General features: G+C 30.9%; 1 protein-coding gene and 1 long non-coding RNA gene across 2 annotated transcripts; one reads left to right on the forward strand and one right to left on the reverse strand.

Annotated features, from left to right (window-relative positions):
- Positions 1–14,149: 14,149 nt before the first annotated feature.
- LOC117231885 (innexin inx1) lies at positions 14,150–19,205 on the forward strand. Its single transcript, XM_033490760.1, has 4 exons — positions 14,150–14,398; positions 16,397–16,504; positions 17,817–17,972; positions 18,386–19,205. Exons 1-4 carry the CDS (start codon positions 14,150–14,152, stop codon positions 18,956–18,958), a joined length of 1,086 nt encoding a protein of 361 aa, XP_033346651.1. The 3' UTR covers positions 18,959–19,205.
- LOC117231886 lies at positions 16,125–18,386 on the reverse strand. Its single transcript, XR_004493036.1, has 3 exons — positions 18,173–18,386; positions 16,363–16,664; positions 16,125–16,270 (listed from the first exon to the last, which is right to left on the reverse strand). It is a non-coding gene; the product is annotated as an uncharacterized LOC117231886 (long non-coding RNA).
- Positions 19,206–19,746: the final 541 nt, after the last annotated feature.

The following is a 19,746-nucleotide window of genomic DNA, read 5'->3' on the forward strand; positions in this document are numbered from 1 at the left end:
TTACATTGTTCCGTTCGTGACGGAACTTTGAATGACCAACTGATATATCTCAGTCAAAAATATACACGTTTTGTACGAAAAAATATCCAGACAGCAGGTGACGCCTTGTCTAAGAATATTCGCAGAATTTTAACTTAGAACCTTTATGGAATTCCTAATTATTCGCATATAAAATTTATATATATATATATATATATATATATATAGACTTTATTAAAGTAGCATCATTCTTTAGATAATTATTTGAATTAAATGAGATTTATAGAAAGTACATACTCTGTAATTAGGGTTGCAAAATCAAGAATGAAGTGGTTTTAATATGAACGTAAAATCGAATCAAAAATGTGAAGTGAAAATTATTAATATGCTTCGAGAATTACACTTCCAAGAGATTTGTTAATATTTTTCTAGCATCTTTATTCTTTGTTAGATATTGGAATAGTCCATGAAACTGTACCTGTATTTATCTGTAAAAGTATATGTATTTTGTACTTTATATTTTAATATTTAATTTATATTTAATTTCGTGCCATGGCAATAAGTTACTTCATTTACACTTACGTCATTTTTACACTAACACATAAAAGAAACATTCATTTGTAGACATCAATCTCAGTAAACCTTGGGGACAAACGGTACGTATAACACTATGCTGTACTCGTTCAGTTATTCGAAACGACGTTAACAGTCATGAATAAACAACGGTGCTGTTGTATCGAGACTTAAACTTTATTCTATGTATGTCTTTCGTATTGGCGTGGTCAGAGAATAAACCATGGAATTCAGAGACCACGTGTGCATGGCTAATGAGGTTAACGTACAACCATCGAGTAAGGTATTTACACATTGCATTGGCTGGTTGAGACTAACGTGACCAAGTCTGCCCTTATAAGTCTCAGCCTTTCCTCCTTTCTATCTAGGTACGTATATAGATAACTATCCGCTGTATCCTTGGTTACCAATCATTTTCACTTGCCTTGCGTTATTTAGAACGACAATTTTCTACGTACACTTTCCAAAGAATAAAACTATTCTAAATAAACTAGATATTCTAACTTTAATTGGTCAATATGAGGAAAGGTGCGAAGTGGTATTCTTGTGTTTACATTGTCTTCGTTTTTCACACGTTAAATTTGACAAATTAAAGTTAAAATACCTGCTGAACTAATAATTTTTCAACATAAATGGGTTAATACCTTTGCATAGAGAACGTCGAGTTGGATCGATTAATATATTAAAAAATATATAGTTCCGTTTAAAAAAATGAAATTGATCTTAAAATCTTCCCCACTACTTGACCTACAAAAAAATAATCTAAACCATATGATGCCTTCCTTCGAATCGAACAATTTTTGTTAAAACATTTTTTTGATAATTTTAATCCCTCGTGAGATATTCTACCGTTTCCAGTTAAATGAAACACCCTGTATATTTTGATAAATTAATAGCAGTAAAGTTTAACTCAAAAATAATAGAGAAAACAACACACTAAAATTCTTTTCTTTGCATTACACTAATGAAATAATATAAGACATGCTGGTCTTGTAAAAAACTGCCATAAAAAGGAGCAATTGACAAAATAAGAAGGCAAAGCTCCTGCGTATATTATAAATTAACATACTGAACATACATATGTATATATCTAATCATTACAATGCTTTTGGCCTTAGAAATTAGTAACTATCAATTTTCTTGTCATAAAATAAATAAAAAATGATATCTGTAAAATGATATAAAAATTAAAGTTTTAAAATATACGTTTTTTTAAAATGCATTTACCTCTTGTGGTAGTCATAAAAAACAATTTTTATATAACGAATTCTCTATTCACGAAAGAATAATTTTTTAATGATAACGAATCCTCTAACATTAAAAGAATAATTCTCTGACAATTTATAATAATTTAACTAAATGTTCAGCTGGACAAATTGTAAAGTACAAATTAAATAATAAAAAGAAAAAAAAATTTATAATGATGCTCTGAATGCTAAATTGAACTAAAATATCGAGATATTCTCTAAGTGTTAGAAGAACGAATAAGTACACGAAACAAAACACTTAATAGGCGCAGAATTTTCATTAGTATTTTATCCACGTTGTCGCACACATGTTACACGTACAATGTGGATTATACAGTTTAGGTCTGAGAAATTACAAGGACCAGACGCGAGCAGAGTCGACATACATTCGTCACAATTGACACGATTGACCTACAGCGGTTCTCAACCGGACACCAGACGTGAAAACCGGTTTGACAAGGTTTAAGAGTACAGTTTCTGTGATCGGCCCCTGCTCTTTTCTTCTCGTGAAAGTACTTACTTATGTAAAGTGTATACTAGAAGACGCTACGAGCTGAGTTTCAAGGATTTTCGTCAGAAAGGTTCAATTTACACTGATCGTACAAAGAAAATACTCAATGTTCTATTAGAAAACATAGATCAAACTTAAAGTTTTATTTACTTTCTAGAGTCTAGAATACAGATACAATTTCCAATAAAAATATTTTGAATTAATATATATACCTATTGTCGATATTATATAAAATTCATTTTATTCTATTAGAATAATGATATTTAACTTTCGGAAAGTTTTAATAAGAATTTAATATGTTTAGTAAATTCAAAATAGGAATTTAACAATTTCTAACAATATTTTGAATTCATAACTAATATTTTTTGAGCAAGAATTTTTTATTAATATGGTTGCTCTGACTATACAATACAGAATAATTTAGAGGATGGTTATTATACACTGCTCAAAACAATTAGGGGACCGCTGCTATGAACGGTTTTATTGCATCAACCAAACAAACAGAAAGGAGGGCTATAAACTTGATAAATTGACATTTTATTCATGTGATATCGTAATAAAAATTGTGTAAGACAATTATAAAAATGAAATTATTATCTTAAACAATGTATAAGATTCATAGATCTTTTATTACAAAAATTGAATAAAATATTTACGTGTGTTCTACAAAATTCAGACAATTTTTCTAGAAAAATTTAAATAATACTTATTGTAACGAATGATACTGTATGTGTAGAAGAATGTAGGTCATTATAGTTTAAATTCATGGATCAAGTAATTAAAATTATGTTTATCATATAAAACAGAGAAAGATATAAAGTTAGAATACGTTTATCAAGTAGAGTTTATGGTTTCATGAATATTTGAACTCACTTATCTGAATACACCACGGTCGGTTTGGTCGTACGACTTTACGTAACTTTTTACAAGAGGACGACAGTGAGAACAACAATAATTTGATTTCTGAAAGATGCTGGAGGTAACGCTGTTTAGCATTGGTAACACATCCTGGTCAGATGATCGTTTACGGTCAGAAAGCAATAGGATATTAGGAATTGTGCAACATTGAAAGGTTTACCACTTTAAATAGGCCAGGTATATTGCTCAGTGCTGTAGAAGATGGATAATATTAGAGACGTATAATTATGTATGGTCTACGATGTTTGATTGGAGAATACTGAAAGGTGTGTTAATACATAGAATTAAAAGGTAAACGACGAATTATTGGACCAGATAATAATTTTGTTAATGATAGATTTCGAAAGTGAAACTTCATTTAACTTTCATTAACGAGTTATTATACTATATTAAAAATAAATGATGAAAAAGTAATAATTCCCGTATCTTTATAATTAGACCTTTCTTTTAAATAAATTTAAACAAATCTAAAAAAAAAAAAAAAATTTAACTAGAACAATACCAAAAAAGAAGTTATATATTGAGCCTTTCTCAAAGAAATAAAAGATAAATCAGGATTTATAATAGCTCAAATTTTATTGATAACACATAAGAGAATAGGAATTAACTCTCTCAAAATAGGAAGAAAAATATCTTGCAGTTAGACTATGAATTTTAATATAAATTCATATTTCTTTGAATTAATATAAATAAATATATAAATTCTAAATTCTAATTTGTTTCGCGAATTAAATATTATAACAAGTACTTTATTTCGAATATTTCATATATTTTTGTATATTACATACATTTCATTTTAATTTAATATGAAATCGTTTTAATACAAAATTTGGTTTTAAAGCATCAATTTATCAATTTATTTTCAGATAATATTCAAAGAGCAGAGTTCAATTCCTCAAAAAAGTATCAATTTTGAATTGATGAGAAAATCTTGTTTGCATCAGAAGTTTGTCTCAAAAGAGTGAACAAAATGGTTATAAGGTTTAAAAGAGACTAACCTCGATTTTGTTCAGAAAGGTGGCCCTCGTGCAGCGCAGAACGCGATCGAGTTCAAGTGACGGTCACGGTTTGTTGAGCAGGCCACAGGTGACGAGAAGCTCGCCAAGATTTATTATGGACGATGCTCGTAAAGCGGTTCAGTCAGAAAGCAAAGAGGAAAGAGCAATTTTTCACCGACAAAACGAGTGATTGTCGTCGCCCATAAACGAACTCTAATTAAGATAATTGCGACTAAGGACGCGTATAAAGCACGCAGCGCGGCGTGGCGGTAGGGAACGAGCACTAAAATCTAACGTACTATATATTTGGATCCTGTGAAAATACCATGGAGATTCGATAACTCTATATATACGACAAAAAAGATAAATTTATTTTGTTGCTATTTCTCTAAAAATGAAAATTATTCTATACTATCTATTACAGTTTTCTACATTACTTTTATAGTTTATTCCTCTTTCTTTATTATAATCTTGTACAATCCTATATGTTGCTTCTAATAATTATTTCCTGTGTACGATATATACAAGTATTTATTCTTAGTTTCATTGTAGTAACCCTGTTATACCAATTCAGATGTGGGACGCAAATTAACAATCACGAAACTAACATTTTTAGTAATCTTTTAATTCCATCTTCTTTCTCGATTTTTATCTTTTATCTTATTTTTATCTTATCTTGTTTGACTGTATATATTTCTCTTCTCGAATACTTTCAGTATACATATATCTATTGTTAGTTTATCTATAGTAAAGATGAGATGCCAATTGAAATGTAGAGTGAAAACTAAAAATCACGAAATTTTAGAGACTTCTATCTACAATTCACGAATGAAATACGCATGTACAGTTTCATAATCTAAAAACATGTTCTGTACGAAAATTATTTATATGCAGATTACAAAATAAATAACAAAGATTCAATTAGCAATGATTGTAAGCTTCAAATGCTACATGGAAAAATACAACGTTTACACATGTTTCTCGATCTTAAAATCGTTATAATAAATAAGTGACCATCTCCCTAGAAACGTCGACTATTCGCATGAGGTATTCGATACTATTCCTAAATATTGTTTCTAATGCCTTGACCGAGTTTAGCGCAGCTACATAATGTAGGGTGATATTACTGATATTATTCAATGGACAGTCTGCAGAGGTCACTTTTCGCTCGTGCGATAAGATAACAAATCTCCAATTAAGAACATAAGTTTATTCAAATGAATTTCAATCAACTTGCAGTAATTACAGATTTGATCTAGATATTTAATTTCATTTTCGTTCCATTCTTTTTTGTCTTTTCTATTCCATTCTATTTCATTTTTATCTAGTTAAATGAGCACACGTGCGACTTCGTTGTATGAACGGTTAGGTCACGAGCATCGAAATGTTAAAACACTGCCTCCTGCCATATCGTGTTGCGATGTGTCTGCACAGAAGCTCGGATTACATCACGTTGCACATTTGGACCAGCGACCAGTTGCAACGAAAACGAGACCGTAACGCGATGACCACAACGTGAACAAACGTAATTTGCGGGAACACGAGCGTCTAAAAAAAAAACGACCACATCGAAATTGTTTCTGATCTAATTTTCTTTGAAGTGTCGATTACCTTTACTGAAAGAAAGAAATATGTATATATATACATATAGCATAATATAATATATACATATCATTTTTATACAAACAAATACAACATTTTCTTTATAGAAGAGTAGTAAGTGAATGTGAAATAAAAGAGTTTCGTTTGAAGCTTAAAATTATAACTTTTAACAAGTTAGCCCTAACATATATAAATGACTAGAGATAAAAAACTGAGCAAGTGTTTATGTTAGAATATCGTTAGTGAATAACAATAAAGAACGAGTCGGAGAATGCGCGTGACGATTTGGCATGCATAGTATCATATTATGGTGATTTTGCTGCACGTGGCAAAAATGTGTATTATACATGCGAAGTCTTTGAAAGTGCAATGTAATTACAAATGTAAAACATGTAAAATTCAAACTCCAGTCATATTGATCGAGAATTATTTTAGAATTGAATTATTATTTAAAAAATTAAATTAAATTATTATTGTTTTTTATTTCTAAATTTTATTTTTAAATACAGTGTTATTATCTTATTTCTAAGTTTTGTTTTTCAAACTTTTTCATTTTTTTTAGCATTTATTAAACTTACAACTCAACATTTCTACAGTAGTTTTGTAGAGTGGTCATTTGTTACGTTGTTAGAAATCAAGCCAAGTATAGCCTGCGGATAATATTTCATATCTAATTGTCAATCTCTGTGCTATATCGTTTTCTAAACAATTCGAAGAAACAGAGTGTGGTACGTCCTGCGAATCGTTGAACGATTTTGACCTGGGTCTCATTAGAGACCTCCACCATTCCGGCTATGGGTACTCTGGCAACTGAAAAGTTAGCAATATGGTCGTACAGGTCAACGGAGAGATAAAACCCAAAGGGAAACATTCTTGGAACACATAAACCGTTGGTGGGCCATTTTAAACATCAAACTTTCATGGCTATTGAGGATGCAGGCACCAGGTTTCAGCAGCTTCTGTGTTATGTGAGTGCATATTTTCTACATTCAATTACTGAAAATTCTCAATGCGAGAATTGATTGTAAATATTAACAAATAAAAAAAAAATATTTTCTACATCCAGAAGGACGTTTATGGGCTCTATATTTGGCTCTAAAGTAGAATTGGGCATTGGGCATTATTGAAGTTTTTTTTTTATTTATTTATTTACATTTTACAATTTGTCCAGTAGGACATTTGGTAAAATATTATAGCTTACTGATATAGTATTATAACATGTGGATGGCTACCCCCAGTGGGATACCATCTTCGAATTTGATTGATTTATTTCTTTAATCATCTCAGATAATACGTGTTTGTTAGGTTATGTCCTTTGTGGGGTCCTTGAAGTAGTCTTTTTTCTTGTAGAATCATTAACGAAAACGAAAGTTTAAAGAATAACAAAACTTTAATTTTACTTCAATAAATTTTATTAAACTCTACCCTTACAAAACTACTCTAAAAATTCTCCCTTTATAGATTTTGTATAGAAGTAATAATTACACTTTTCCTAACAAATAGGTATATTAAGACAAGTAAATAAATAAATAAAGATAGATCAATTCTCTGTACATTTTTCTAATTTCTAGATGGTTTTCTTTTCATCCGTCTAATACTCTTTCAATATTTCGTTTAAGTAATTTTTTCATTTAATAGAATACTCGCATTAAAATAACTCTACTGCAATTTAATCATATAGAGAGAAACTAAACGAATCAAACAATGAGGTCGAATATGTGAAACAACGTAAACGTACGATAACTAAGGAAATTCTCATAGGTAAAGTATGTATTCGTTATCAGTTAGGAAAATTTTACGCCTATCTTTTGTTAAAAATAAACTCGTTTTGTAATTGTGAGAGCAAGCAACGTGTTTAATTTATATATATGCTGTTGAATTACGTTTCTAATAATTCATAACTTGGTCCATCACGAGTTTTTGGTTAGTATTTGCGTTCGATGTGCAGAAAATAAACAAGTTAGAATCAAGAATGTAGCGAGAATAAAAAAGTTAAGGATATGAAGGAAAACCGTTCCCCAAGAGTAATCTGAGTCTTTGAATTTTTTACTGAATATATGCAGATTCACAGATCAGTGGCGTCAAAAAATATCGTTCTAATTATAAGTTCTTCAAACATTTTTAAATATTAAGTTTAAATATTAGACTTTTTTAAATTAAAAATAATATGTTTGGGATACTTGGAAATATTTCTGAGAATAAAACAACGTTTAAATCAGCTTCTCATTTTAGATTTTAAATTTCCACAATAATTAAGATGACATATTTGTGACTCTTCGGATTTCATTTAGTATTTCACTAATAGGGATTCAACACAGGTAGTATTATTAGTACATTGTACTTTGTTCCGATATTTTATGAGCATTCTGAAACAAGTGGTGTTCAACCCACTCATTACAGAACAACTGGAATCCAGAATCGTCACTAAACGTAATAAGATTGAAACTTAAAAAATCACAAATATGTCAACTTCCAATTTGTTATGGCTACGGATAAAATAAATGACTATTGTTTGTCACAGAAGTAATGTTCTTGATCGAAAAAGTAACAGAATAAAACCTCTTCCTCAAAAGAAAAGGAAAAGGTGTATTATTTACGCCATAAATAATTTATATTAAAAACTAAAATAAAACCTCTGCCTCACCAAAGCAACCATACTGTTCTATCTCTAGTTTCGTAGATACACGATCAGGTTCACTCTAAGAATTATCGACTGTTATCTCTCTTCCGTTCTCTCGGTTTTTTCGAAACACACACATACATACCTGTGAATTCTTGTGTCTCATCGAGTGATATTTTCAAACAAGTATAGTTCATCGAAGATTTTGCGCTGATAATCCATCAATTTCGAATAAATAACCTTAACAAATAAGTAGTATAAATAATATGTATCCATGGGATATTCTATTTGAAGTAAACTACGCAATTATCTCCTAAACTATTTGTTATAGAAAAAAGTGTTTTAAGTAAAACTTACTTTGCTTCAAGAAGAACATCTTATGATAACTATCAGATTTGTCAAGGTGGAGACGTTTTCGAGATCTCAAGATGACCTTTGCTTTTTTAAATGGAACTATATGTTTTCATTTAGTCAGTTTTGTAGTTCTGTCCGAAAGGAATTTATTGATTTAAATATGCTAGTGTTTCAAGGTCATTCAAGATCATATACTGTCGTTCAAAATTTACCTTTGTTGAACATTCACACATTGCTCTTCACAATATTTCGTTGATACGGTTGTAAACATGATTCGAAATTACACTAACAATTTGGATTATAGATACTTTTGTTTACAAGTAGAAGTTTCACAAGTTAGAAAAATTTATCAAATGCTCTTTTCTGCAACAAATAGTTTAGAAGATAACTGCGTGATTCGCTTCAAACGGCACACCCTCTTTCTCTTTTTTATAATTTTATTATAAATATTTTCTTTTTTGTACATTACATAAAAACACAGTAATAGCATACGTGTACACTGTACAAAATGATACTTTCAGCCGATAGTGGAATATTTTTTATTTAAATTTTTGAGAAGTTAGAAATTACATGCGAATTTTCGATTACATGTAAGGTTAATCCCAAAGTAGAAATCTTAAATTCCCGCGTTGTTCTGAAGAATTTGTAGTATATCTTTAAAAAAAATTCCATTATCAACTCACTACAAGTCAAGTGATTTATCAAGATTTAATTAATAAACTCCACCGATAAATGACGGCGTATGTATGAAAATATTTACACAATATCTGATTACCATTTGCTACTGATACCTTTGTTTTTATGACATCGAATGGAACACCGTTGATACGTGCTTACAATCAGTGTTCGGTCTGCTCGTGCTGAATATCAGTATCTCATTTACGTTCGTTCTTTCTCCTTTTCTCATTTGAATTTGAATTCTTTTCTTATTCGAATATCTTGATAAGCATTCAGATAATGCCGAATTGCAAAATGTTTTGTGAGCAGCATTTTTCCGTAAGTAAAACTTTCGTCGAACAGTTTCAAGTTCTAAGTTTATTTTTTCTCTTGGAGTTACAAAAACTTTGTAGTCGTTTTTCAGAGTTACCTACTCTTACTTTGCCCAACGTAAAATATTCCTTACCATGGAACAGTTTTAGTCTAAGGTTTGAGATGCAGCGGTAGGTTTATGGTAACCGGAACTCCTGTAGTTCGTCTCAGGGAGACTTTCAAAATTCCATGAACATATGTGTAACATGTGTCACCGTTTTTTTTTTATATAAGTGAATGTGTGTACCAGTTCAATGCAACATACGTCAAATAGAAAGTCACAAAAGTATACTTACAATACATCAGTTATATTTCAAATATTTTATCAGGATATACTTCAGCAAAATTTTAATTTAAAACAATTTTAATTCTATGGAAATAAAATAAAGATTCATTGATTTTTTGTATTAGATAATCAATATTTGATAGCTGTTTAATTTTTATCAAATGGTAATGGGTTTTTGCTTCTTACTAATACAAAAATAGAATGTAGGTTTAGCATGAATTAAGGGAGGAAATTATTTTTAGTAATCGTTCAAGTTCATGATCAGTGTTTGCTCATAGAGTTATACATTACATTATACGTATATATTACACGTATAAAAATATGCTGTATTCTGTTTAATAAGATAAATAGAATAAAATGAAATAAATTTATTTGTCCTCAATATTTTTTCAGATTTAAATTATAAAAAAACATAAACAATTATGTATTTATTTTCAAATTAATAGTCTTGTAATATAAAATATCAAGTACAAATATATATAAATAATATAAAAATCCATATTATCAGAAGAAAAATAAAATATAAAATTAGAATGATGGAAGAAATTTTTACGCTTACGCGTTCGTAAAACCGGTCGTCCTTTTTACGGCTAATATTTCAGCGTTCAGCATCCTAAATAAATGACAACGCAGCATACAGGAGGCATGCTGGTATGTACATATTTCCGTTTCTTAGGGTAAAATGCAGTCTTTTCAGCGACCGTGCATCTGGTCACGTACACATTTGCAGCGAACACCCTTCGCAAAACGACAGAATAAAAGAGTGAAACAAGGAGAAGAAAAGAACCTAGCGAACAGCACAAAATTGCTGATATTGATTGCATTATTTGTACAGCGTTGTTCGCGTCCTGTGGAGTTTCACACGCGAATTTATCCTTATAATTGAGTCTGGACAAACGTGAAACATACGAAACGTACAGTGTAATTTATAAAGCATGTTGAGAAAGGAATTAAATTATTATTACTTATCACTGCATTATATTATTAACATCTCATAACATGATGTGTTGAATTATAATATTTTTCTCTTATAAGTAAATAGAATTTAGATTATAAAGTTAAATAATGTATCTTTTTCTAATTTGTAGCTTTTAGATTATTATTTCTATATTTTGAACTTTTTCAATTAATATTTATACTAATTGATTTTTATGCAATAGTTATTAATGTAAATATTATTAACATAATAAAGAAATCAATCTTTACTCTATTAAATGTAACAATCAAATCTCATTCTTATGAGATTCTCAATCAAATCTTTTCTTATTTATTTTAATATTATAATGTTTATATAGATTTTGCTGTTTTACTTTTAATTTAGAAAGCGACAGAATCTATCATCAGTTATAATTTGTAAATATTTTCTAATGCCACTAATAATAGTAACATAAAAATTACATAATTAGTATTACTTTCGAATATTTTACTATCAAATAAATATTACTTTGAAGTACTGAACGAGTATATTTATTTATTTGATAAACTTTATTACTTTAAAGTATTGAACGAGTATATTTAAAGTTTTCTTTTTTGCTATGTTTACAAATATTATACGTATCATACAATAAATGTGGTTCACCTTGGCCCACTTATACCTTAAAGCAAGGATGCATATATGTAATGAAAAGGATACAAAAAGAGAATATCTACGGACGTAAAATTCTCTTCGACTTTCTCCTCCCAAGTATTCATTAATTTTTCATATATCATAGTCTTAAGAACGACGTTATTGCCATTCAGAGCGCAAACACCGCTTATGCAAATCCTACGTACGATTCTCTTGTCAACCTCAGTGTTCAATTGAATTTAACGATCGAGTTAAACCGATTTACTTTCATTATGATATTCGAAGCGAACGAAAGACTGACCAGAAGAGAAAAGAAGGAGAACCGAGCAAGCGAATAACGGTATGTAGTGGGTAATGGTAGCCCCAAGAAACTTTAAATTATCACAATTCAACTTCTTAGTTTGAATACTGAGAGGAAGAAACTGGAAATTTGTCTGACTTTGAATGGAATATAAAAACTTGTATTTATTTTTTCTTATTTTCGAAAACTAGGGATACAAAAATTTGTGAAACAATTTTTACTGTTGAGATATTTAAATTTGTTTTTCTTATTTTAAATTTTTTGGAAAGTATACTTTCTTGTGTAAGTACTATACAGAATTGACTTGTCAAAAATTGCAGGTTATTATTTCGTCTGAAGGTCAAAATAAAAGTATTTCTAACTATAAATTTCAATCACTTTCCTTTAGATTATATGTTTAACTTTTGGTACAAATATCTCATAAATATAAATATAAAACACATATATAAAAATTAAAAACACTACTACATCTCCAATTCTTAATCTGAAAATTTCGTAAAAGTTTACTAAAGTTACTTTAGAAAGTTAATCAAATCTAATCGTATTAAATATATTCATTTTATCTAGCTAATTCTATAAAGATTAAAATAATATCCCTTATTATAAAATAATAAGTGCGCCTTTCCGTATATTCAAAATTTTGCCCCCTCGCGCGCTTGTAAACAATCGAATCAATAAAGAAAAAACAAAATGAAATCAACGTAACAATCGTTGCACTGAAACCATTCTACAACTCACATTTCTCGATTGAAGTATACATTCAAGGTAGAGTTTTTCATAGAAAAAAAGTTGTTTAAAAAACAGTGCAAAGAATCGACTGTACAACGGTAGCAGCCATGAACGCAGGAGCATGCACTATGGAATCAGGGTATATAGTGTATCGTGGTATAAAGGGGGGAGTTTGAAGCAGCCGTCGGTCCCCCACCGTTTCGATCCCCACCTCCTGGGCCCTCTCCTACTCGTTTCTACTCCGGCAGTCCCCCTAGCAGATCGAAAGAGTTTCCCTCTCGCCCCTCGGCCGAACAACAAGCCACTGACTTCTCGTCAGTCGACGTTGAAGACTGCTACGTACATACGTGTATATGCCGACACAATTCGGTGTTGGCTGCTGCTCGCAACAACCCGTTCATCGTACGATCTATCTGCACGATATATCAAGGGAAAAAAGTGCCGTGCGGACAGAGGAGAGAAAGAAAGAGAGAAGGAGAAAGAGGGGGCTCGTGGCACGTCGGGGAGAGTTCAAGGTGTTGTACAATTTTGCGCTAGGCTGTGTTTCTCCACGAGAAATCTTCAGCCGACGCGACCGAAAGGAATAAGCAGGATTGACAGTGAGTGTCGTAGCTTTGACACGAAGCGAAGAATTACTTAGATCCGCGATGTCGCGCGATTTTGTGTAGATTCAAGAAACCGTACAATTATACAAAATTGTACGTAATTCAACGTATCACCAGACACTTCATCTACAATCGATTAACAAGAAATCACGTGGAGAAAACGATACATCACCGATCGGAAAGCGGAGAATTCTCACACACGTGCAGTTGTTTATTTACGACACTTACCTAAACTGGCCGAAACGTGTTGCGCATTCAGATCGATCGATCGGTAACGAAAGATGCCAATAGGATATACCTGTTTCTTGAACGCGTCTCAGAACTAAATTTCTGCCAGAAAGGAGCAGTACCTGTATAAGTCCTAGATCGCGGACGTTCGCGATCTCGTTCAACGTGGTTCGGTGACCGATCGCGCGCGCGCGAGCGTGTTCTCTTCGCCTCGAAGAAGAACAAGAAGCGGTGACGGATAGAGTAGGGCAGAAGGAAAAGAAGAAGGACGTTGAAGGAGAAGGAGAATTGAAAGAAAACGAAAAGAGGGAGGCACGCCGCATGGACACAGCCGTACGACGATCGTGTGTCTGTTTCGTTTAGTTTCATTTCGTTTTACCGTTTTTCGAGCCTGAACGTGGTAGATGAGGACTCGCAGAAGTTTCAGTTGATACAATTTTTTCTCCGTGTTTCTTTCTTGTATTCTATTTTTTTTTTTTTTTTGTTTTCGTTCGTGAACGATTCTACCACGTGGGATTAGTTGTGCGAAGGAGGACGCGCGAGACTTACGAGGATTTTATAAACAACTGGAGGATTTATAAGTTTAATAGAACGAAAGAATCATGTATAAGTTACTTGGAGGTCTTGGGCAGTATTTAAAATGGCAAGATATAACGACGGATTCGATGGTGTTTCGGTTACACAACCGCTTCACAACAGTGCTGCTTTTCACGTGTTCAATGGTGATTACGGCTACCCAATACGTTGGCAATCCTATTTCGTGTATCGTTCAGGGTTTACCCACGCACCCTATCAATACTTATTGCTGGATAACTTCTACGTTTACTATGCCGGACGCGTTTAATCGGCAGGTGGGTAATCTAGTTAATGACTGCGTCCCTAATTTTCCAACTTGAACTCACGTTTTAATCATGGATATGGTCGTTTGGATGATTTGCTTCAACCTTGAGATTTTTTACGAATATCCGCACGAAGTTGGTTTGTTGATAACAATGAAGAATGTTGTACTGACTAATTTTTACTATGGAGACAGTTTTAGGGTTTAATTTTATGTATCAATAATAGAATATACATACTATGAGAAAGCTCTGAAATTATCAGATTAATAGTAGAAAATGTTTTATTAATTATTAGAAATTGTTTTTATCGCGGCATGTTCAATTGCATAACATAGATAGATAAAAATGGGAATTTATTGTTTTGCAATCATAGCAGCAGTTATTCCTTCTTTGTATAATAGATGTATATTATTTATGATATCTTTTGATTCTTTAATTAAATAAAGTATTAGTATAAAGTATTAATTATTATTATAAGTATTTAGATAAGAATCCTTGATAAGTATTTAAATTTTATGTTGTAACTAGAAATAGATGCACCTCATAATTATCGGAGACGTAAACGTAATTAGAATTAGAGATCGAATCTTTCTTTTTTTAATTTTTTTTTAAACAAATTTTTTTCCTATTAAAGGCTGTATTGTTATCTAATTAGTTTGAAAGCTACTCGATATTTCTAATCAAAATCGCTGTTAATAATATAGAAAATATAGAATGACGAAATCATTTCGGGTTATAAATGTTATCTCATGTATAATTTTTTTAAATCTGTATAATTTCATGATTGTTACATTTGTTTGAATTTTACAGTTTCAATTCAATTTTGTATCTTCTATATTTATAATCTTATTATGTAAACAAATCTTCCTCCTTCAGTAAATACATATTGTAGTTCTATAATATTTTTTTGAAATAAATACTTAGATTTGTACTTGTGTTGTACTTGTATTAAATACTATCTACGTTAAGGAATTATCCTATTTAACATTAAAAAATCAAATAATTTAGACTAACGAGTTTATTTAATTGTACAGAAATTAAGTGTTATGAATATTTTTCGAATTATGATTTTAAATATTTTTAAGTTCACCCCCCACCTCTCATATCACATAAAATATATGTATATATTGTGTTTATATTTTTGAATAGCAAATTCACGCGAGTTGAATGAACAAGATCATTCTTGGAAATGACATACTATGTATAAACAATTCTAGATACATGTATAATGTATAACAAAATACTATATACTATGTATAATGGTATATAGACTTGTAACAAAAACTTGTTTGAGATATGATATGTGATAATCTATGATAATGTTTATGTCAATCCCAAATTTTTAAGCAAATTTAGTAATCAGTCATAAACATAATACGAATTTATTCAAACTTTAAATATTATGATGGACATTTTATGTTTTTATAAGTTAATTTTTTAATGATGATTTAAAAGAATAAACATTTTCGAACATATATTTTAACATATTTTCAACATAATCCATGTTTTATTTAAAATTTAAATAAATATTATGAGTATTGATGATCATGATGAATATTTTTAGGATTTTATAAGAAATTTTATTTTCTTCCACTAATCTCTTCTCTCTGTTCCTTCATATTATTTAATAAATATGATTTCCATACTATTCATATCATATCATATCATAATCTACATATAGAAATATTTTTCTAAAAATTTTATTATAATACCTAATCGATAATAACTATTATTTAAGTAATTTTTCAGAAACTTTGTTATGATACTTAATTAAGAATAATTCATATAGTTGATATATAATTTCTTAATAATTATTAATTTTTCCATTTTTTGTCATATATTTGTAACGCTAATTACCCTTTTGACCAATATTTCTGATACGTCCTGTAAAAAGAATGAAACTAAATATATGGCACAGACTACAGACGATGTAGATATAAATTTAATCAACTACACCTGCAGTCTTTCGTCATTACCTATTGTTGACAGAACATTTGTTCCTTTTATCAGGTCGGTGTAGAGGTGGCGCATCCAGGAGTGGCGAACGACTTCGGCGATGTGGATGCAAGGAAATATTACACTTACTACCAATGGGTGTGCTTCATGTTGTTCTTCCAGGTAAAGACTCGTTTATCAGTAATCTTGCACACGCGACAGATAAAGCTTGGCCGCGACAGCTGCGCGCGACTTCTCAGTTTAAGTTTCCCTTTACTGTCGTCGCTGTTCTCTTCTTTCCGTATAGGATATCTGAAACTGGTTCCCGAGCACGAATGCACCACTGCAAAAGATCGATCGGTTAAAACTTTATCACGACTCCTCTACTGATAATTCTGATGTATTTCTTCTCGCAATGTTATCACTTTTTCTCGTTACTTTTCGCGAGAACTGTTTTAATAAATAATCTTTATGCATTTAATTCTTAATTTCATACGTCCTTATTTTTATTACTAACACAGATATGTTATTAAATTAGATTACTTAATAATTGTATTTATTCAATCACTATGTTGTAAATATTAATCTAATATAACTATTTTTTTATTAATATAGATTTTTTCCATCAAAGACGCTTAAAATTTTCCACTAAATTACGCTAATGAATAAAGATTCAAATTTTGAAAAACGAGTGATCTATAGTTACGGATTAATGGTAGATAAACACTTTACTTGAATTAATAAGTAGAAAGAAACTGACAAAACTGTTTTATTTAAAGATGTGTACACGCAATAAAGCTCCATTTTTTATAATGGAATTTTATTCAGCGTCCGGTTAATTGTCAAATCAATTTGTTTATCTAATTTTGAACTCTTCATTCAACAAATAGTAATTGCAACCTGTTGCATAGGAAGATACATATTCGAACTGTCTTCTGAAAAATTCAGATAAATAGTTTTACTGTATATATAAGTATTTTTCATAACACCATTATAATTTCTCTCACAGATAAATCTAATATTAAATCTTCACATATTGCTGGAGACAGATTACATCAGCGCGGATGTAAATTCCATAGGTCGTATAGGATTATAGTACAAGAGTATTTTCATTCATTTAAATATTACACAAGGATTGATATGGAGATTTTAGAAACTCTCGTTTATAAAGAGAAATTTGTTAAATTTTTCTTAAATATATCCAGTGCCATAGGATTGATTTCAATCGTTGCTTTAACGAAAAAACTAAAACTGATGTTTCTAAAAGTGATGTTTCTGCTACTGAGAATATTTATCATTGGTAATAAATATTAAACGTATTAATCGATTACGATTCCTTCTAAAATATTAAATCTATTAATCGATTACGATTCCTTGTAAAATTCCGTTTTTTTTATTGTTTATGGAGATTATTATAGATATAGTATATTGTAATAACGTGAATATAATTTTAAGATGATCTATTAGCCAACCAAATATTCATAATTTTTCACAGGCAGTATTATGCTACGTTCCACAATGGTTGTGGAACATGTGCGAAGGCGGTTTGATCAACGCGTTGGTTATGGGTATGAATCATAGTCTCGATTGCGAGGAGAACATTCAAAAGAAAAAGTCAATGCTAATGGTTTACCTGATGCAGTATAGAAAGGTAATACGACTATTTATTAAACATTTCATTATTTTTAATAATTTGAGTTTCTGAGATAAGCCGTAGAACCTAAATCCAAATATAAAACTAGTAAAACATTAGATACTAATAATGTTAGAATATGAAATATAAACAGTGATACTATATAAAATACAATACTTAATTAACAATAAACGGTAACATTTAATTTTGCCTAATACCGCCTTGTATTTCTAAATGACTAGTAGCTTTTCCGTCATTTTGATCAAACTTATTTGGCCAATTTAATTCTTGAATCCTTCGAAAGAATTTTTCGACAGTGACACAAAAGCGTAAGAGCAAAGGCGAGAGGAAGGCTGAGACGATTTGGTTAGATCCAATTTGCCTTCATTGAGTCCAATTTATGCCAATTCGCCGATTGCTTCTTCTTTCAGACACACAACACGTATGTGTATCGGTATTTCGGCTGCGAGGTTCTCTGTCTCATCAACATCTTCCTTCAACTGTGCCTAATGAATCAGTTCTTTGACGGCGAGTTCCTCAGTTATGGTCTGCGAGTACTCTCACTACCTGACGTTCCCCAGGAAGAACGTGTTGATCCTATGGTCTACATTTTTCCACGCGTCACTAAATGCATATTCCACAAGTATGGCGCGTCAGGAACAATACAGAAGCACGACTCGCTATGTATTCTTCCGTTGAACATCGTGAATGAAAAGACATATATTTTTATCTGGTTCTGGTTTACAATTCTGTTGATTTTACTCTTGGGCCTAATAGTCTACAGAGCTGCCATAATCTTTGCCCCAGCAATCAGGCCAAGATTGCTTCAACTATCCTCAAGACTTCCCTCTATTGAAACCTGCTCTAGCATCAGCAAGAAGATTGATCTGGGCGACTGGTGGCTTCTCTACATCCTCTCTTCTAACATGGACTCATTAATATACAGGGACTTCCTCCAGGAGCTCACAAAAAAAATGAGCGACACACATTCAGTCGCTGCTTAGACTCAGATTTTCATATTTTATAATTAAAATTGAAAAACACTGATTAAAAGATAACAGTTATGGACTGATTTATTGATTGGTCATTAGAACATAGGCAAATAATATACTGACCTATGTCTCCATCTGGAAATGATGAAGCGTTAAGAGAATTTATAGAGATATTTTCCTAACCAGCGCCTAGAAAAACAATTACTATGTACGACTGACATAATAAATACGGTGAAGACACTCTTGATGCCGCGTTAAAGTGACCACTTTAGGATCTCCGTGTGTGTGCGTGTGTGTCTGTGTGTGCTATTGCGCGTGTATGTAGATGTGGATGATGTGTTTCGTGCACACGCACGCGAATCATTATTTTTTAACGATTAGATCCTGAAAGAGAATTGTTCTACATCTCTATATTTAGTGTTCGTTCTCCAAAGCAAACAAAGCTATTTTATTTGTTCGAGAAGTATTGCTCAAAACAAATTGTTTCTACATAGGATATCGTGAGGACTTACTGTACGAGGATATGTTTTACTATACAACATTTTTTTGTCATGAGATCATTCTGATATTTTTCTAATATATCGATCTTATGATTATAACGACATATGTTACTGCATGTTGTAAAAGACGTTATTATGATACATTCCCATATAATGTATTCAAATCCATTCCTTTAGTTCTTTATTTTCTTTCAACAAAGGTTTTTTTTAATATGAGTATATTGAATTTTTAAACGTACATTTTACGTTAAAATACAAATGGGGATAAGTTTTCAATGTGATCAAGTAATTACAATACTA

The sequence above is a fragment of the Bombus vosnesenskii genome, unplaced genomic scaffold, assembly GCF_011952255.1.
Source record: "Bombus vosnesenskii isolate JDL3184/JDL3185 unplaced genomic scaffold, Bvos_JDL3184-5_v1.1 scf7180000013275, whole genome shotgun sequence".
Taxonomy (NCBI): domain Eukaryota; kingdom Metazoa; phylum Arthropoda; class Insecta; order Hymenoptera; family Apidae; genus Bombus; species Bombus vosnesenskii.